This window comes from Oreochromis niloticus, unplaced genomic scaffold (assembly GCF_001858045.2).
Source record: "Oreochromis niloticus isolate F11D_XX unplaced genomic scaffold, O_niloticus_UMD_NMBU tig00008134_pilon, whole genome shotgun sequence".
Taxonomy (NCBI): Eukaryota; Metazoa; Chordata; class Actinopteri; order Cichliformes; family Cichlidae; genus Oreochromis; species Oreochromis niloticus.
Window position 1 is genome coordinate 10419 of NW_020328993.1, and position 18407 is coordinate 28825.

An 18407-nucleotide genomic window follows, 5' to 3' on the forward strand; every position below is an offset into this window, starting at 1 on the left:
CAAGGCAGCGTGATGCATCCCGAGACAACAGGACTGGGATATCTACATAACTGTGTGAGTCAATTGCCTTAACACCCGGTGCTGCAAGAGTTAATAGTCTCATTGCGGCCAAGATATACATTTTATAGTTGCCTGGTATCAATGGTTGTTCATCTGCCTTTATTTATTTATTTAAAGAACCCATAGGTGGGAATATGAGTTGTCTGTCTCTGCGTGTTAACCCTGTGACAGACAGGCGACCTGTCCAGGGTGCAGGGTATGGTAGCTGGAATAGCAACATACCCAAGGATAAGCAGAAGAGCATGACTGATATGATGAAACTGGGATTTTGTTACACTTTATTGCAAACACAACTAAAACTATAACTGAAACTAATCAAAACTAAACTGAAACTAAGGATTTTCAAAAAATAAAAACTAAACTAAACTAGCAAACAATTGGTAAAAACTAATTAAAACTAATATAAAATTGAAAATCTGAAGTCAAAACGAAATAAAAATAAAAACTAATGAAAATTGCAAAACTATTAAAACCCTGGTCTGCAGACAAACTGCTTTCAGCATTAAAAGCATCACTTCCTCATATGTCTTTCCCACAAAGCAGAGCCCTCTAGTGGAGAATCGATGCACTGACATCATATTAAACGTTCCTTAGAATTTGTTTTCTTCTTTGCTGCATTTTGTCTTTTTATTGTTTAGTTTTTACAAAATACACATAGGAAATTATTAAATGTAATGCAATTAAATGTACATTACATGTAATGTAATGTAAGAAGTTGCTGTCAGTGTTCACAGTGAGAACAGAGACGTGAGGTTTAGTTGTTATTTTGAGGTTTAAAAAAACAGCACTTGACAGAAGTTAAACCTGCAGACGTGATGACTTTGATGTTTTACGTTGTGTCAGAAACAGAGTTAATAATTTTACAGTCAAAGCTGCAAAGCACCCAGAAAGTAAAACAACCCAAAGCTCACAAAGTAATATCATTAGCATGTCTCCTATTTTCATTAGACCTCTTTAAAGTGAAGCTGAAGTATTTCTATATTTCTGTTAATTGTTCTCCTGTGTTGTCTGTTTTAGTACAAAGTGTGAAACCCACTGACAGACACACCAGCTGTGGTGTCTCTGCTGTGACACTGAAGTTATTTCAGACACAAACTCTCCGCAAAATGTTCCTTTAAATCACCATGGTAACGAACTCTTCTTTAGTGAGCAGGCAGTGGCTCGATGGTGGAGTAGAGATCAGCTGTGTGGTTCTTACTGAAGTGCAGTCTGCTGTAGTGATGATCATCCTGCTGTGCTGACTGAGCTGAGATACTTTCAGGGTTCATCTGAGGAGACGAGACAGTTATTATACATTTATATTAAACTAAACCTTTAGCTCACTCTCCTATCAGAGCATCATAAAATATCACTTTGTAGAGTTCATCTGATAAAAGTCTGTGTTAAACATGTAGTAAAAAAGCCTTTTAGTGGCCGTTTCAGGGAATTATTTACTAGTTTATGAACATAAATTATACTACATGACTTTTTGGTGTAGTTCAAATCAGAGTGAAATCTGTGTACAGTCAGGGCTAAACTTCATGACTGTTCAGTGTCCAAAAATAAAATGTAAGCCTGATATCAGTCTAATGATTGTCGATGTGTGGCATTTGTAGTATCTCAAAATATAATAGTAATGTGTCCCTGTCACATGATGTTCATGGTGTAACTGTGTCATGTGAAGGCTGTGTGCAGGCAGGAGTGGTAGTAGGAGGACCCAATGTGCAGACACTCGGAAGCAGAAAGTAACTCAAACTTATTGCTAAACTCAAAAGGTAACAAACTTGCAAATAAACTTACACAGACAGAACGCACAGCAAGAAGAGGGTAGATCACAACACGGACACAGAGTAACACAGGGCTTAAATACACAGAGGGAGCAATCAGAGAATGGGTAACAGGAGGGAAACACAGCTGGGGCAAATCAGGCCTAACGAGACAAAGGAAGCAAAACTTGACAAGGGGATACAGCTGACAGGGGAGACTGAGCAACTAGAGAGCACAGAGACATAAACCATAAGGCAGAACTCTAACAAAGACACCAAACAACTAGAAATGATAAGTAATATAATAAACTCGAAACTCTGGGTCAACGACACATGCATCCTAACAAACTGTATATAATCAAATAAAAACTATAAGAAAGAAAATCATCAGGTAGAGTTTGTGAGTAAAACTGAAAAAGCTGAAGACTTTTTTGATTATTTCAGGTGAAGACAAACACGACAGATGAGGAGATGTTTTTGTTTGACTCCAGTTTGTACCTGCTCTTTGTTGTCTGAGGTTCTTCTTGGAGACTGTCTGCAAGTCCTCTTTGATCTAGTTCACAAAAAAATGACTGACTATGTGAAATATAAGACAAAAACAAAAACAATTTCCTTATTTGATCCACTGAATCTAGAAAGGAGCTCACAGCCCTCTATATTCAAAATACAAAGTAATGAACTCTATAATCCACTTTGATTGTATTCAGCTTATTATAAAGCCCAGTCTGTAATAATCTACAGTACTGTAACAGTATAGCCCTCATTTACAGTGCAATTAATATTTCAGACATACTCAGGATTGTAGTGGATGTGATGTTGTTCTCGGGGCTGAGATGGAGGAATCGTGGAGTAGAGAGAATCTGATTCATTCTTGTAGACGTGGAGTCTTTGGTAGTTCAGGTCCTGCTCTCCTCGATGAGCTGCGATGTCGTCATACTGGGGACCAAAGTTCAAATGATAACAAAGAAACAGAGAAGTTACATTTACAGTGATGATAATGATTATTGTTATTTTTACAATAATAAATAAATGATTGCAGATCCTTCAACTAAGAGCTCAGCTGGATGGTAGAATTAGCCCAACATAGTAGATTCAAACTTATATTCATAGATCTTCAATATGAGTTAAACTATGTGAGTGAGTCTGTTTAAATAATTTGCTCTGACATTTTAACAAACTGTCATGAAGCTTTTAAAAAGGCTGACTGGTCTGTTATTTGTTGCTGTAGAGTACAGGACCTAAAACATATGTTACATAACATTTCTGAGTCAGCAGAAGAAAAACTAAAAGAAATAATGAATAATAAACTTATTGTCTCTTAAAAAATGACTCGTATGAAAAAGTGTAGAATGACACTGATGTCTTGTGTTTTACTAAAACTGTATTTTATTTTTTATCACCTCCAAATCATCCAAATTTTCATTTCTTGAAGGTTGGCGAGATTTCCTCTTTCTTCTGGTTTATGAAAATAGTGAATACAAACATGAACACATGGTGGTGGGTTAGTGTGTAAATCCTAGATGAAACCTAAGAGATCTGACAGAGGAAACGGTGATGCTCACCTAACACACCAGCAGACAGTGAGAAGTATTAAAAGCAGCAGAGCTGCAGAAACTCCTGCAGCTGCTGGTGTCCATGTTCCTGTGATACTTTGGACAGTGAGAGTCTTTGGAGCAGAGCTGATATCTTTGTTGGTTTTCACAGCACAGGAGTAGCTTCCTGCATCCTCCCTGCTGACTGGGTCTAGGATCAGATGTTTGTTCTGGTTCTCTCTCGGGGTCAGAGGTCGACTGTTCAAGTACCAAATGTAGTTTGTGTTGTCAGTCAGAGGACAGCTGGTACTGCAGGTCAGTGTGACTCTCTGACCCTCTGTCACCACTGCAGAAGGACTCATCTTCACTCTCAGCTCTGAAAAACAGTCAGACTGGTCAGTAACTGTAAGAGATATTTTATGTTAAGTGTTTCTTATAAACAGCAGGTTGGTGTTCAGCGTCAATGTTAAAAATTGATTCAGAGAATATTTCTTTCTTTTACAAATATGAGAACTGTATTAAGTTTAAGAAAATAAAACTACATAATTTAGTAAAGATTTTATTGTAAACAATAACATAAAGAGCTTTAACTCTATGTAGGAGATGACAGATTTAATTGCTCACATAACTTAGATTTGTCTGTTCTTTCTGTCTGTCTGGGGACTGAATTTACTTTTGAATGAATTGTTTTCTATTTCTTTTTATCACAGTTGTTGGCTTTATTATTTTTCAGTAACAAAGTCTCCCAGTTAAACATGTGACAGGATCACATTTCATTGTATTTTCATGAGAGCTCTGTATGTGTGGTGGTTCGGGTGGTCGTCTCACTGCAACAAGCTTGTGGCTTCATGTCTGGGACTTTGCCTTCACATGTTCTTCCTGTGTTTGTGGTGTTTGTTCACAGGTGTGAGTACATCTAGTTTACTCTGTGTTTGCCCTGTGAGAGACTGTTTGGCTGCCCAGGTGTACCTCACCTCTTGCCCTGTGGCAATTGTGATAAGCCCCACTGTCCTTGTGAACTGTAACCGTATAAGTGAAAGAACATGTATGCATGGATGTGTCAGTGTTGATGGTGAAAGCAGAGACATGAAATTGTTTGAGGTTATATTGTGGTTAAAAAAACAAACTTAAAAGAAGGACCTGAAGACATGATCACCCAGAAAGTAAGAAAGCCTAAAGCACCTAAAGTAACACAATTAACATGTGTTGCATTTTGCATCACATGTATTTCATAGACAAACATGTTTAAACTGAGAAGTTCAGCCATTTCTACTTTCCTGCTAATTTCTTCTGTATTTTATGTTCCAGTACAGAGAGTACAAACACTGACAGACACACCAGCTGTGGTGTCGCTGCTATGATACTGAAGTTATTTCAGACACAAACTCTCCACAAAATGTTCCTTTAAATCACCATGGTAACGAACTCTTCTTTAGTGAGCGGGCAGTGTCTCAGTGTTGGAGGTCGGCTGTGTGTTTCTCATTAAAGTGCAGTTTACTTCAGTGATGATCATCCTGATCTGCTGACTGAGCTGAGATGTTTCCATACATGAGGTCAGGGTTCATCTGAGGAGACGAGACAGTTATTACATATTTATATTAAACTGAACCTTTAGCTGACTCTCCTATCAGAGCATTAAAAAATTTCACTTTGTTGAGTTCATCTGATAAAAAATATGGTAGACAAGCTTTTATAAATTCAAATTAAATACATCAATGAATACATTTTAATGAACTGCTAACATGACCGGCTCTACACACCTGTTAAGTTTAAACAGAATTTATTCAAAACTTTTCCAGCTCTTGTGTTTACAACATGAAAGCAAACACTACAAAAAACATCATCTGCTGTACAAATACCTGAGTTACAATTTAGAGATGTCTGATGATATTATACATGTGGTGTCAATATCTGGCATTATTGTGTTGAATTGTGCGCTTTGGGTTGTGTTACTTTCTGGGTGATTTGAAGCTTCAAATATAAAAATCTTTCACACTGTTTCTGTCAAAAAATAAAACATTAAAGTCATCATGTTTGCAGGTTTAACATCTGTTCATTTTTTTCTACATCCTACAACAACAACTAACAGCTTCACACATCTGTGTTCTCACTGTTCTCACTGAAGGGTTTTTGATGTAAATAATGACTAAATGTTTATGTGAAATTTAGTTATATTGCAATTTTTAAACTTTGTAAAACTGAAAAACAATATTATAATTTTAATAATGATGACAAGAAATGGAAAATACATTTATATGAGGTCAATACATGGATTCTTCACTAGAGGGCTCTTTGAGGGGAAATAAGTAAATGAGGAAGTGATGATGTTAAAGCTGAATGCAGTTTGTCTGCTGACACACTCACACAAGTCAGTCATTCCTGTTAGACAGATGTTGATTTGAACATTTATTCATGTTTCTGATATTTTAGAAACTCTGAGAGCAGCAGCAGTGATCAGCTCTTTGAAATAATCATAAATCACGTTTATGATTAGAAGTGAAAAAACAGCCATGTTGTTGGCAGAAGCTGGATGTTTGTTCATGGGTTTCATTCTGTGTCTCTCAGGTAGGAATAATTTGTTTGTCCTCCTCATGATGACTGTGATGATGTTTGTGGAAGGCAGAAGTTTTAGTGTCAAACCTGCAGAAAGTTACAAAATGATTTAAGAAAACAGGAGATTCACAGTTAACAGGATTTTGACTTGTTCTGAATTAAAGCACCAGATTGTGATCCTTCACAGTAACATGCTGTCATCACAGATTAGCACAGAAAAGAAAGTTAGCATAAATGTTCACCATGTTTATTATTCAAATGTTGTGTTAAAGCTGTAAATTTTACATGTAAAAGCTGAACATGTAAGAGCTAATGTTGTTAGCAGATGCTAGACTTTTGTTTAAGGCTTCATGTTTTACATCTGTCTAACTATGTTTATGTTTTTGTGTGTCAATGTAGTCTATAGTGATACTTTTATAAGCTCCTTAGAAGAATAGAATTAAAACTTACATTGTATGATATATATTTACTTTATGATTTCAAATTCTTACAATATACATCATTATTCAGTGTTTAATGATAGAAAGATCAAACAGACAGTAACAGCGATAATAAATCTTTTCACCAATAAAAGTTTCTGTTAAAGGTGTAAATGGAGGAGAAACCAGGATCTGTGCTCTCAAATGTTCATCAGTGGATCTGCACTGCTCACATCAAGCTGTTGCAGGTACACTTGCTCTCAGTACTTTATTATTTTCCAAATGACATCATTGTATAAGTTGTTCTCCATCATCCTCTCAGAGCTGCAGGTAAAGGTGATTCCTGCCACAGAGGGACAGACAGTAACACTGATGTGCAGCAGCAGCTGTCCTCTGACTGAAAAGCCTGCAGCCTACATCTGGTACAAGAACAGAGAGTTTCTCTATGAGGACTGGTCTCCCTGGTACCAAGAGCTGCTCAGCAGTGAGGAAGCAGTCACATACTCCTGTGCTGTCAAAGGCTACGAGGATCTCAGAGCCCCTGAAGTCTCTGTGGGTGAGTCATGATGGACACCTCCTCATCATGTTATGAGATGTTAAACACAAACACTTTACTGTTCAGACTCTAATGAATTTACTGAAAGTTGTTGGTTTTTCTCAGATTCCATCACACAGACCTGCTTCAGTGTGACCTATGCTAAAGGGAGAATGTGTTCTTCTCAGCAGACATCAGTGGACGAGTCCTGCTCCATCACATATCCCAGAGGTGAAGCTCTGGACAAACTGCATTTTGAAATCTCATTTTTATTCGTTATTTATTCGACATGACAGAGATTAACTGGTGGAAAATGTGTTTATCATCTCCCAACAGAAATTCATGTCCAGAGGACTCCTGCTGAACAAAGAGGTCACATCAGACTGACCTGTAACAGCAGCTGTTTTCTGACTGACCCTCTGATTTCCTTTGTGTGGTATGAGACCAGAAAGCCTACAGTGAAGGAGGGAAAACAGATTCTAGTTCCCAGCTCTCTTCCAGACAGTTTGTCTTGTGCTGTAAAAGGTCTTGAGGATGTGCGCTCTGCTGACGTCTGTGAGTAAACTTATTGTCTCTCCACTTACAAAGTATTACCACCACTTCTTGCAATTATGACTAATCATCACACTGGTTTCCTGTAAAGTTCAGGATCAGTTTTAAAATGTTGGTGATCACATCACAATTCTCAGCTGCAGATCCAAAACTCTGGAATCATCTCCCTCTTCAGATCTGCTCATCTATGATACTAACAGTATTCATCTCCTGACTTCTCCTTAGCTTTTTCAGTCTCAGCCAAGAGTAACTCAGTCTGTCATTTTCCCCAGTGTATTTCTTTCTTCATTTATACATCTTTAATGTTATTATTTTATTATTATTTTTATAAATTATTTGGTTGTTTTTATTATTAGCATATTTTAAAGTGCTTTTTACCTGTTGTGCAGTACGTTGGTCAACATCTGTTGCGTTTAAATGTGTGATATAAATAAACTGATTTGACTAATTAAGTTTAAATATCTCTCTTCTCTGTCTCATCCATATTTCAGGTGTTAATGATTCCTGCTGGAGTTTGAATTATGTCCACAGCAGAATCTGTGCTCTGGAAGGATCTTCAGTCAACATCTCCAGTAAATACTCACATCCTGACTACGTGCAGATACAGTCTAAATGTTGGTATAAAGTCAAGAGAGAAGCTGAACAGCTGACTGAGGATGCAGGTCATGTGGAGTATGATGACAGCATGAAGAACCAACACATCCTCAGATTAAAGAAGCTGAAGAGAGATGACTCAGCAGAATACAGGTTCACCTTCACAACAGAATATGAAGAAGTGAATCAGTCTGATTTTCCTGGAGTTACTCTGATTGTCACAGGTAATTACAGCTTGTTTGACTCACTGTTCATTGTTTAGATCCCAGTTAGTCCTGTGTGTTACCCAAATAAGCTAACAGAAACTAATCTAAGCTGGTAGTGAGGAGACTCACCCAGCTCTAACAGCCTACAGCTGCATGACTACAACGTTGCAGCTTGATGATGAAATCCACGAGCAACTCCAGAGTTAGCTGCAGCTCTGCTCACCTATGTTTGCACTTGTTACTTTAGTGGTGAAAACAGATCCCAGGTATGTGTTAGCATAAGGACTAGAACAATCTGTGAGAACAATTTGAGAGATGCACTATTTATACACAAGTTTTCACCTTTACTGTTACTGAAAGAGTTAAAAAGAGAATGTCCACAACTTTAGACTTTAAATGTAGTCTTGGTTGCTTTGAAGGAGAGAGAGCATCAATGAGAAGCAGTGACTCAGCACAGAATCACCAAACTTCTTCCAGGATTCAGTCCAACACTGCAGGAATTCCAGGTCATAAATCCATTGATTATGGTTCAATTCTCTCAGGTTTCCTACTAAAAATGTCCTCCAGTAATGTCACAGCTGTCACACGTACAGTAAGATTTGTACATTTCTGGCCCTTTGAACATTTACTGTCAGTAGGTTCATTTTGGGTTACAAACCAGTTTGAAGAACCATCATTCATCTATTTCTCATATATGTAAACTGGTCAAGGAGACACAACCTGATCCATGATGGAGTCATCAGACCTTTTAAGATGTTTATTTCCTCACTCAGTCAGTTTGGTCTATAATTTCTTCTTTTTCACTCCTCACATGCTCCCTGAGCCACAGAAAGAACAGACACACAAATTTTAAGTTATGTAAGCACCCAAATCTGTTATCTCTTAGAAATAGTTAAAGCTCTTTATGCTATCCTTTACAAGAAAATCTTTACTAAATTATGTACAGGGTGGGCCATTTATATGGATACACCGTAATAACATGGGAATGGTTGGTGATATTAAAGTCCTGTTTGTGGCACATTAGTATATGTGAGGGGGAAAACTCCTCAAGATGGGTGCTGACCATGGCGGCCATTTAGAAGTCGGCCATCTTGGATACAACTTTTGTTTTTTCAATAGGAAGAGGGCCATGTGACACATCAAACTTATTGGTAATGTCACAAGAAAAACAATGGTGTGCTTGGTTTCAAGGTAACTTTATTCTTTCATGAGTTATTTACAAATTTCTGACCACTTATATAATGTGTTCAATGTGCTGCCCATTGTGTTGGATTGTCAATGCAACCCTCTTCTCCCACTCTTCACACACTGACAGCAACACCGCAGGAGAAATGCCAGCACAGGCATCCAGTATCCGTAGTTTCAGGTGCTGCACATCTCGTATCTTCACACCATAAACAATTGCCTTCAGATGACCCCAAAGATAAAAGTCTAAGGGGGTCAGATCGGGAGACCTTGGGGGCCATTCAACTGGCCCACGACGACCAATCCACTTTCCAGGAAACTGTTCATCTAAGAATGCTCGGACCTGGCACCCATAATGTGGTGGTGCACCATCTTGCTGGAAAAACTCAGGGAACGTGCCAGCTTCAGTGCATAAAGAGGGAAACACATCATCATGTAGCAATTTCAAATATCCAGTGGCCTTGAGGTTTCCATTGATGAAGAATAGACCCACTATCGTTGTACCCCATATACCACACCAAACCGTCTTGGAGGGATCCATCCAATGTGGGTTAGTGTCAGACCAATAGCGGTGGTTTTGTTTGTTAACTTCACCATTCACATAAAAGTTTGCCTCATCACTGAACAAAATCTTCTGCGTGAACTGAGGGTCCTGTTCCAAGTTTTGTTTTGCCCATTCTGCAAATTCTGTGCGCCGATCTGGGTCATCCTCGTTGAGATGCTGCAGTAGCCGGAGTTTGTAAGGGTGCCATTTGTGAGTAGCTAATATCCGCCGAAGGGATGTTCGACTAATGCCACTCTCCAGTGACATGCGGCGAGTGCTACGCTGTGGGCTGAATGCAGCTAGGACAGCCACTGATGTTTCTTCATTAGTGACAGTTTTCTTGCATCCACATTTTGGCAAATCCAACACTGAACCAGTTTCACGAAACTTAGCAAGCAGTTTGCTGACTGTAGCATGGGAGATGAGTGGTCTCATAGGGTCAATGGCTGTGAACAAAGAGAAACTTGTAAATAACTCATGAAAGAATAAAGTTACGTTGAAACCAAGCACACCATTGCTTTTCTTGTGACATTACCAATAAGTTTGATGTGTCACATGGCCCTCTTCCTATTGAAAAAACAAAAGTTGTATCCAAGATGGCCGACTTCTAAATGGCCGCCATGGTCAGCACCCATCTTGAGGAGTTTCCCCCCTCACATATACTAATGTGCCACAAACAGGACTTTAATATCACCAACCATTCCCATTTTATTACGGTGTATCCATATAAATGGCCCACCCTGTAGTTTTATTTTCTTAAACTTAATACATTTCTCATATTTGTAAAAGAAATAAATATTCTCTCAGTCACTTTGTAACATTGATGCTGAACACCAACCTGCTGTTTATAAGAAACACTTAAAATAAAATATCTCTTACAGTTACTGACAAGTTCAAGTGTTTTTCAGAGCTGAGAGTGAAGATGAGTCCTTCTGCAGTGGTGACAGAGGGTCAGAGAGTCACACTGACCTGCAGTACCAGCTGTCCTCTGACTGACAACACAAACTACATTTGGTACTTGAACAGTCGACCTCTGACCCCGAGACAGAACCAGAACAAACATCTGATCCTAGACCCAGTCAGCAGGGAGGATGCAGGAAGCTACTCCTGTGCTGTGAAAACCAACAAAGATATCAGCTCTGCTCCAAAGACTCTCACTGTCCAAAGTATCACAGGAACATGGACACCAGCAGCTGCAGGAGTTTCTGCAGCTCTGCTGCTTTTAATACTTCTCACTGTCTGCTGGTGTGTTAGGTGAGGATGAAGACTGTTTCCTCTCTCAGATCAATGAGATTCAATTTAGAATTTACACACTAACCTGACACCACCTGTTCATGTTTGTATTCACTATTTTCATGAACCAGAAGAAAGAGGAAATCTCACCAACCTACAAGAAATGAAAATTTGGATGATTTGGAGGTGATAAAAAATAAAGTACAGTTTTAGTAAAACACAAAACATCAGTGTCATTCTACACTTTTTCATACGAGTCATTTTTTAAGAGATGATAAGTTTATTATTCATTATTTAAGTCAGATCATTGTTCTTTCTTAGTTTTTTGTCTTCATTTAGTTTTTCTTCTGCTGACTCAGAAATGAATGTAACATATGTTTTTAGGTCCTGTACTCTACAGCAACAAATAACAGACCAGTCAGCCTTTTTAAAAGCTTCATGACAGTTTGTTAAAATGTCAGAGCAAATTATTTAAACAGACTCACTCACACAGTTTAACTCATATTGAAGATCTATGAATATAAGTTTGAATCTACTATGTTGGGCTAATTCTACCATCCAGCTGAGCTCTTAGTTGAAGGATCTGCAATCATTTATTCATTATTGTAAAAATAACAATGATCATTATCATCACTGTAAATGTAACTTCTCTGTTTCTTTGTTATCATTTGAACTTTGGTCCCCAGTATGACGACATCGCAGCTCATCGAGGAGAGCAGGACCTGAACTACCAAAGACTCCACGTCTACAAGAATGAATCAGATTCTCTCTACTCCACGATTCCTCCATCTCAGCCCCGAGAACAACATCATATCCACTACAATCCTGAGTATGTCTGAAATATTAATTACACTGTAAATGAGAGCTATACTGTTACAGTACTGTAGATTATTACAGACTGGGCTTTAATAAGCTGAATACAATCAAAGTGGATTATAGAGTTCATTACTTTGTATTACTGTATTTTGAATATAGAGGGCTGTGAGCTCCTTTCTAGATTCAGTGGATCAAATAAGGAAATTGTTTTTGTTTTTGTCTTATATTTCACATAGTCAGTCATTTTTTTGTGAACTAGATCAAAGAGGACTTGCAGACAGTCTCCAAGAAGAACCTCAGACAACAAAGAGCAGGTACAAACTGGAGTCAAACAAAAACATCTCCTCATCTGTCGTGTTTGTCTTCACCTGAAATAATCAAAAAAGTCTTCAGCTTTTTCAGTTTTACTCACAAACTCTACCTGATGATTTTCTTTCTTATAGTTTTTATTTGATTATATACAGTTTGTTAGGATGCATGTGTCGTTGACCCAGAGTTTCGAGTTTATTATATTACTTATCATTTCTAGTTGTTTGGTGTCTTTGTTAGAGTTCTGCCTTATGGTTTATGTCTCTGTGCTCTCTAGTTGCTCAGTCTCCCCTGTCAGCTGTATCCCCTTGTCAAGTTTTGCTTCCTTTGTCTCGTTAGGCCTGATTTGCCCCAGCTGTGTTTCCCTCCTGTTACCCATTCTCTGATTGCTCCCTCTGTGTATTTAAGCCCTGTGTTTCTCTGTGTCCGTGTCGTGATCTACCCTCTTCTTGCTGTGTGTTCTGTCTGTGTAAGTTTGTTTGCAAGTTTGTTACCTTTTGAGTTTAGCAATAAATTTGAGTTTGAGTTACTTTCCGCCTCTGAGTGTCTGCACATTGGGTCCTCCTACTACCACTCCTGCCTGCACACAGCCTTCACATGACACAGTTACACTAAGAACATCATGTGACAGGGACACATTACTATTATATTTTGAGATACTACAAATGCCACACATTGACAATCATTAGACTGATATCAGGCTTACATTTTATTTTTGGACACTGAACAGTCGTGAAGTTTAGCCCTGACTGTACACAGATTTCACTCTGATTTGAACTACACCAAAAAGCCATGTAATATAATTTATGTTAATGAACTAGGAAATAATTCCCTGAAACGGCCACTAAAAAGCTTTTTTACTACATTTTTAACACAGACTTTTATCAGATGAACTCAACAAAGTGAAATTTTATAATGCTCTGATAGGAGAGTGAGCTAAAGGTTTAGTTTAATATAAATGTATAATAACTGTCTCATCTCCTCAGATGAACCCTGACCTCATGTATGGAAACATCTCAGCTCAGTCAGCAGAGCAGGATGATCATCACTGGAGTAAACTGCACTTTAATGAGAACCACACAGCTGACCTCCAACACTGAGACACTGCCAGCTCACTAAAGAAGAGTTCGTTACCATGGTGATTTAAAGGAACATTTTGCGGAGAGTTTGTGTCTGAAATAACTTCAGTGTCACAGCAGAGACACCACAGCTGGTGTGTCTGTCAGTGGGTTTCACACTTTGTACTAAAACAGACAACACAGGAGAATAATTAACAGAAATATAGAAATACTTCAGCTTCACTTTAAAGAGGTCTGATGAAAATAGGAGACATGCTAATGATATTACTTTGTGACCTTTGGGTTGTTTTACTTTCTGGGTGCTCTGCAGCTTTGACTGTAAAATTATTAACTCTGTTTCTGACACAACGTAAAACATCAAAGTCATCACGTCTGCAGGTTTAACTTCTGTCAAGTGTTGATTTTTTTCTAAACCACAAAATAACAACTAAACCACACGTCTGTGTTCTCACTGTTACACTGACAGGTTATTGATGGAAATATAATTACATTTAATCATTTCATGTGTGTATTTTGTAAAAAACTAAACAACAAAAATTGTTTACATATGAAGTCTTTTTGATATTCTGTCCTTTGAATCTTTGATGGAATTTTCAATGAGATATTTTTGACATCACAGGAAATTGAGCTGCACTGTTTGTTTGGGTTTTTTACTTTATTGCAAACTTTGGAAAAATTTTCCTGTACAGTTTTGCTGCCATGTTTAGCAGATATAATGATGACTTTTTAATGTGTGAAAGAGATGTTTAGAAAGACATTTTAATATAGAAATATACAAAAAGCACTGGTTTTGGAGGCTTCCTCTTATTTGGTGTGAGACAGAGCCTGAGAGCAAGTGTCTCAACATAAAGAGCTGGTAACTATTTCAAATGTATTAGTTTCAGTTCCTATGAGGGTTTGAAAGAACCCTGTGAAGAGTGACCACAGTGTGTTCATACTCATCAGAAAAAGTAAATACGAAGAGTGAATGCAATACCAACATCATGAACAGAACAATTGAAGTCCTGTACAGCCAGATGTGTTGTTATATTTCATCTTCTTTAGGTTGATGTGTTGTACAGGCTCTAGCTGTCCACAGCCTGGTCATTGAGTCTGAAAGTAAGAAAAATGATGCATTAATTAAAGAAATTAAAATATGTGGCGAAGTATAAAAAGAATTAATGTTTTAAATATGAAGAAACTGTATAAGAAAGTATGCATCCTGTTTGTTGTGACTTCAAGCTTGTTCAGGATGTTGTACAGCCCACTGTGTATCATCTACAGGTTCTTGTTCTGTTTGGTTCTTGGACAAGTTGATCTCGCTGTAGTCAAGTTCCTGCTCTGCTGGTTGAGCTGAGATGTCGTCATGCTGGGGCCCAAAATGTACCTGATAAAAAAGAGAAATAACATGTTAAATTCAATCCAAGGTCATTCTAGGAACAGCTTGGGGCAGTTAGCATAAAATATTAGCTTTACTCAGCTGCTGGAGTGAAGGTTGAATATGAGTTTAAGAATGTGACGTAGTTAAAGAAAAAGGAACTCTGTTTAAACTACTGGTAGTTTTTCCAGTATCACAAAGTGAAGAAGTTGTAGTTTTAATTGTTTTACAAAAAGCTCAGCAGGCTTTATCGTATCATTATCTAAAAATAATTAGCCCTGCAGAAAACCAGAACATAAGAGAAACAATATATTCTGCAATCAAGAACCTCAGATGAGAACTACAGCAGAACCGTGCTCTGATTGTAGAGACTCACAAGCATTTTGTCATTATCTGTTAAAATAAAGCTGCTCTGACGTACATGAAGGAATAATCTAGATAGATCAGGGGGGATGTTCCTCTGTTGTAGGAACAATTATTATATTTATTTTCTTTACCTGCTCCAAGTTTTCCATTGTTTCACTTGTTGATGATTGGCTAGAAGTGCTCCTTTTTCTGTTTAATGAAATAAGGGGATATAAAAGTGAACAGATGGTGTCAGGTTAGTGTGTGAATGACAGTTTGAAAGAGAAACAGTGATGTTCACCTGATCCACCAGCAGACAGTGAGAAGTATTAAAAGCAGCAGAGCAGCAGAAACTCCTGCAGCTGCTGGTGTCCATGTTCCTGTGATACTTTGGACAGTGAGAGTCTTTGGAGCAGAGCTGATATCTTTGTTGGTTTTCACAGCACAGGAGTAGCTTCCTGCATCCTCCCTGCTGACTGGGTCTAGGATCAGATGTTTGTTCTGGTTCTCTCTCGGGGTCAGAGGTCGACTGTTCAAGTACCAAATGTAGTTTGTGTTGTCAGTCAGAGGACAGCTGGTACTGCAGGTCAGTGTGACTCTCTGACCCTCTGTCACCACTGCAGAAGGACTCATCTTCACTCTCAGCTCTGAAAAACACTTAAACTTGTCAGTAACTGTAAGAGATATTTCTTATAAACAGCAGGTTGGTGTTCAGCATCAATGTTACAAAGTGACTGAGAGAATATTTATTTCTTTTACAAATATGAGAACTGTATTAAGTTTAAGACAATAAAACTACATAATTTAGTAAAGATTTTATTGTAAACAATAACATAAAGAGCTTTAACTCTATGTAGGAGATGACAGATTTAATTGCTCACATAACTTAGATTTGTCTGTTCTTTCTGTCTATCTGGGGACTGAATTTACTTTTGAATGAATTGTTTTCTATTTCTTTTTCTTATCACAATTTTTGGCTTTATTATTTTTCAGTAACAAAGTCTCCCAGTTAAACATGTGACAGGATCACATTTCACTGTATTTTCATGAGAGCTCTGTCTGTGTGGTGGTTCGGGTGGTCGTCTCACTGCAACAAGCTTGTGGCTTCATGTCTGGGACTTTGCCTTCACATGTTCTTCCTGTGTTTGTGGTGTTTGTTCACAGGTGTGAGTACATCTAGTTTTCTTTCTCTGTGTTTGCCCTGTGAGAGTCTGTTGGGCTGTCCAGGTGTACCTCACCTCTTGCCCTGTGGCAATTGTGATAAGCTCCACTGTCCTTGTGACCCCTAACCATATAAGTGGAAGAGCATGTATGCATGGATGTGTCAGTGTTGATGGTGAAAGCAGAGACATGAAATTGTTTGAGGTTATATTGTTGCTCAAAAAACAAACTTAAAAGAACGACCTGAAGACATGATCACCCAGAAAGTAAGAAAACCTAAAGCACCTAAAGTAACACAATTAACATGTGTTGCATTTTGCATCGCATGCACTTCATAGACAAATATGTTTAAATTGAAAAGTTCAGCCATTTCTACTTTCCAGCTAATTTCTTCTGTATTTTATGTTCCAGTACAGAGAGTACAAACACTGACAGACACACCAGCTGTGGTGTCTCTGCTGTGACACTGAAGTTATTTCAGACACAAACTCTCCACAAAATGTTCCTTTAAATCACCATGGTAACAAACTCTTCCTTAGTGAGCAGGCAGTGTCTCAGTGTTGGAGGTCAGATGTGTGCTTCTCATTAAAGTGCAGTTTACTCCAGTGATGATCATCCTGCTGTGCTGACTGAGCTGAGATGTTTCCATACATGAGATCAGGGTTCATCTGAGGAGATGAGACAGTTATTACACATTTATATTAAACTGAACCTTTAGCTGACTCTCCTATCAGAGCATTATAAAAATTCACTTTGTAGAGTTCATCTGATAAAAATATGGTAGACAAGCTTTTATAAATTCAAATTAAATAAATTCAATGAATACATTTTAATGAACTGCTAACATGACCGGCTCTACACACCTGTGAAGTTTAAACAGAATTTATTCAAAACTTTTCCAGCTCTTGTGTTTACAACATGAAAGCAAACACTGCAAAAAACATCATCTGCTGTACAAATACCTGATTTACAATTTAGAGATGTCTGATGATATTATACATGTGGTGCAAATATCTGGCATGATTGTGTTGAATTGTGCGCTTTGTGTTGTGTTACTTTCTGGGTGATTTGAAGATTCAAATTTAAAAATCTTTCACACTGTTTCTGTCAAAAAGTAAAACATTAAAGACATCATGTTTGCAGGTTTAACATCTGTTCATTTTTTTCTACATCCTACAACAACAACTAACAGCTTGACACATCCGTGTTCTCATTGTTAACACTGAAGGGTTTTTGATGTAAATAATGACTAAATATTTATGTGAAATTTAGTTATATTGCATTTTTTAACTTTGTAAAACTGAAAAACAATATTATAATTTTAATAATGATGACAATAAATAGAAAATACATTTATTTGAGGTCAATACATGGATTCTTCACTAGAGGGCTCTTCGAGGGGGAAATAAGTAAATGAGGAAGTGATGATGTTAAAGCTGAATGCAGTTTGTCTGCTGACACACTCACACAAGTCAGTCATTCCTGTTAGACAGATGTTGATTTGAACATTTATTCATGTTTCTGATATTTTAGAAACTCTGAGAGCAGCAGCAGTAATCAGCTCTTTATAATAATCATATAATCAGCTTTCTGATTAGAAGTGAAAAAACAGCCATGTTGTTGGCAGAAGCTGGATGTTTGTTCATGGGTTTCATTCTGTGTCTCTCAGGTAGGAATAATTTGTTTGTCCTCCTCATGATGACTGTGATGATGTTTGTGGAAGGCAGAAGTTTTAGTGTCAAACCTGCAGAAAGTTACAAAATGATTTTAGAAAACAGGAGATTCACAGTTAACAGGATTTTGACTTGTTCTGCTGTTCTGAACTCTCAAGTGTATCAAAGCACCAGATTGTGATCCTTCACAGTAACATGCTGTCCTCACAGATTAGCACAGAAAAGAAAGTTAGCATAAATGTTCACCATGTTTTCTAATCACATGTTGTGTTAAAGGTGTTCAGGGAAAACCAAACAGCATCTGTGCCTTGAAAGGTTCATCAGTGAATCTGCCCTGCTCACATCAACATCCCACTGCAAGAAATAGCTGGTACACTGGACACTGGACTGTCTCCAAGATAATGTTCTCAGCAGATGAAACACATGTAAAGTACAGCATGTCAGCAGAGAGTAATTTCACTCTAACAATCAATAATCTAACAGAGAGAGATGCAAATTTTTATTGTTGT

The 18407-nt window shown here is 37.8% G+C and overlaps 2 protein-coding genes across 6 annotated transcripts; one reads left to right on the forward strand and one right to left on the reverse strand.

The window, feature by feature from the left end:
- Positions 1–485: 485 nt before the first annotated feature.
- LOC102076930 (CXADR-like membrane protein) lies at positions 486–3719 on the reverse strand. The gene is made up of 5 exons (XM_019360625.2): positions 3368–3719; positions 3206–3260; positions 2599–2741; positions 2304–2358; positions 486–1328 (listed from the first exon to the last, which is right to left on the reverse strand). Exons 1-5 carry the CDS (start codon positions 3697–3699, stop codon positions 1203–1205), a joined length of 711 nt encoding a protein of 236 aa, XP_019216170.1. The 5' UTR covers positions 3700–3719; the 3' UTR covers positions 486–1202.
- A 1968-nt stretch (positions 3720–5687) lies between these two features.
- LOC102077027 (uncharacterized) lies at positions 5688–18400 on the forward strand. Of its 5 annotated transcripts, XR_003218482.1 has the most exons (13): positions 5688–5902; positions 6477–6557; positions 6632–6865; positions 6971–7075; positions 7181–7399; positions 7888–8214; positions 8616–8702; positions 10834–11179; positions 11290–11344; positions 11845–11987; positions 12211–12288; positions 17759–17894; positions 18175–18400. XR_003218482.1 is itself a non-coding variant. In XM_025905040.1 (12 exons), the coding sequence occupies exons 1-12, from the start codon at positions 5824–5826 to the stop codon at positions 13381–13383; spliced, it is 1845 nt and encodes a 614-aa protein (XP_025760825.1). In that variant the 5' UTR covers positions 5689–5823; the 3' UTR covers positions 13384–14609. The 5 variants fall into 5 exon arrangements, 4 of the variants coding, with proteins under 4 accessions (XP_025760825.1, XP_025760826.1, XP_025760827.1 ...); XM_025905040.1 differs by lacking the exons at positions 17759–17894; positions 18175–18400 and adding an exon at positions 13270–14609 and having other exon boundaries at positions 5689–5902; positions 12234–12288; XM_025905041.1 differs by lacking the exons at positions 17759–17894; positions 18175–18400 and adding an exon at positions 13270–13392 and having other exon boundaries at positions 5689–5902.
- Positions 18401–18407: the final 7 nt, after the last annotated feature.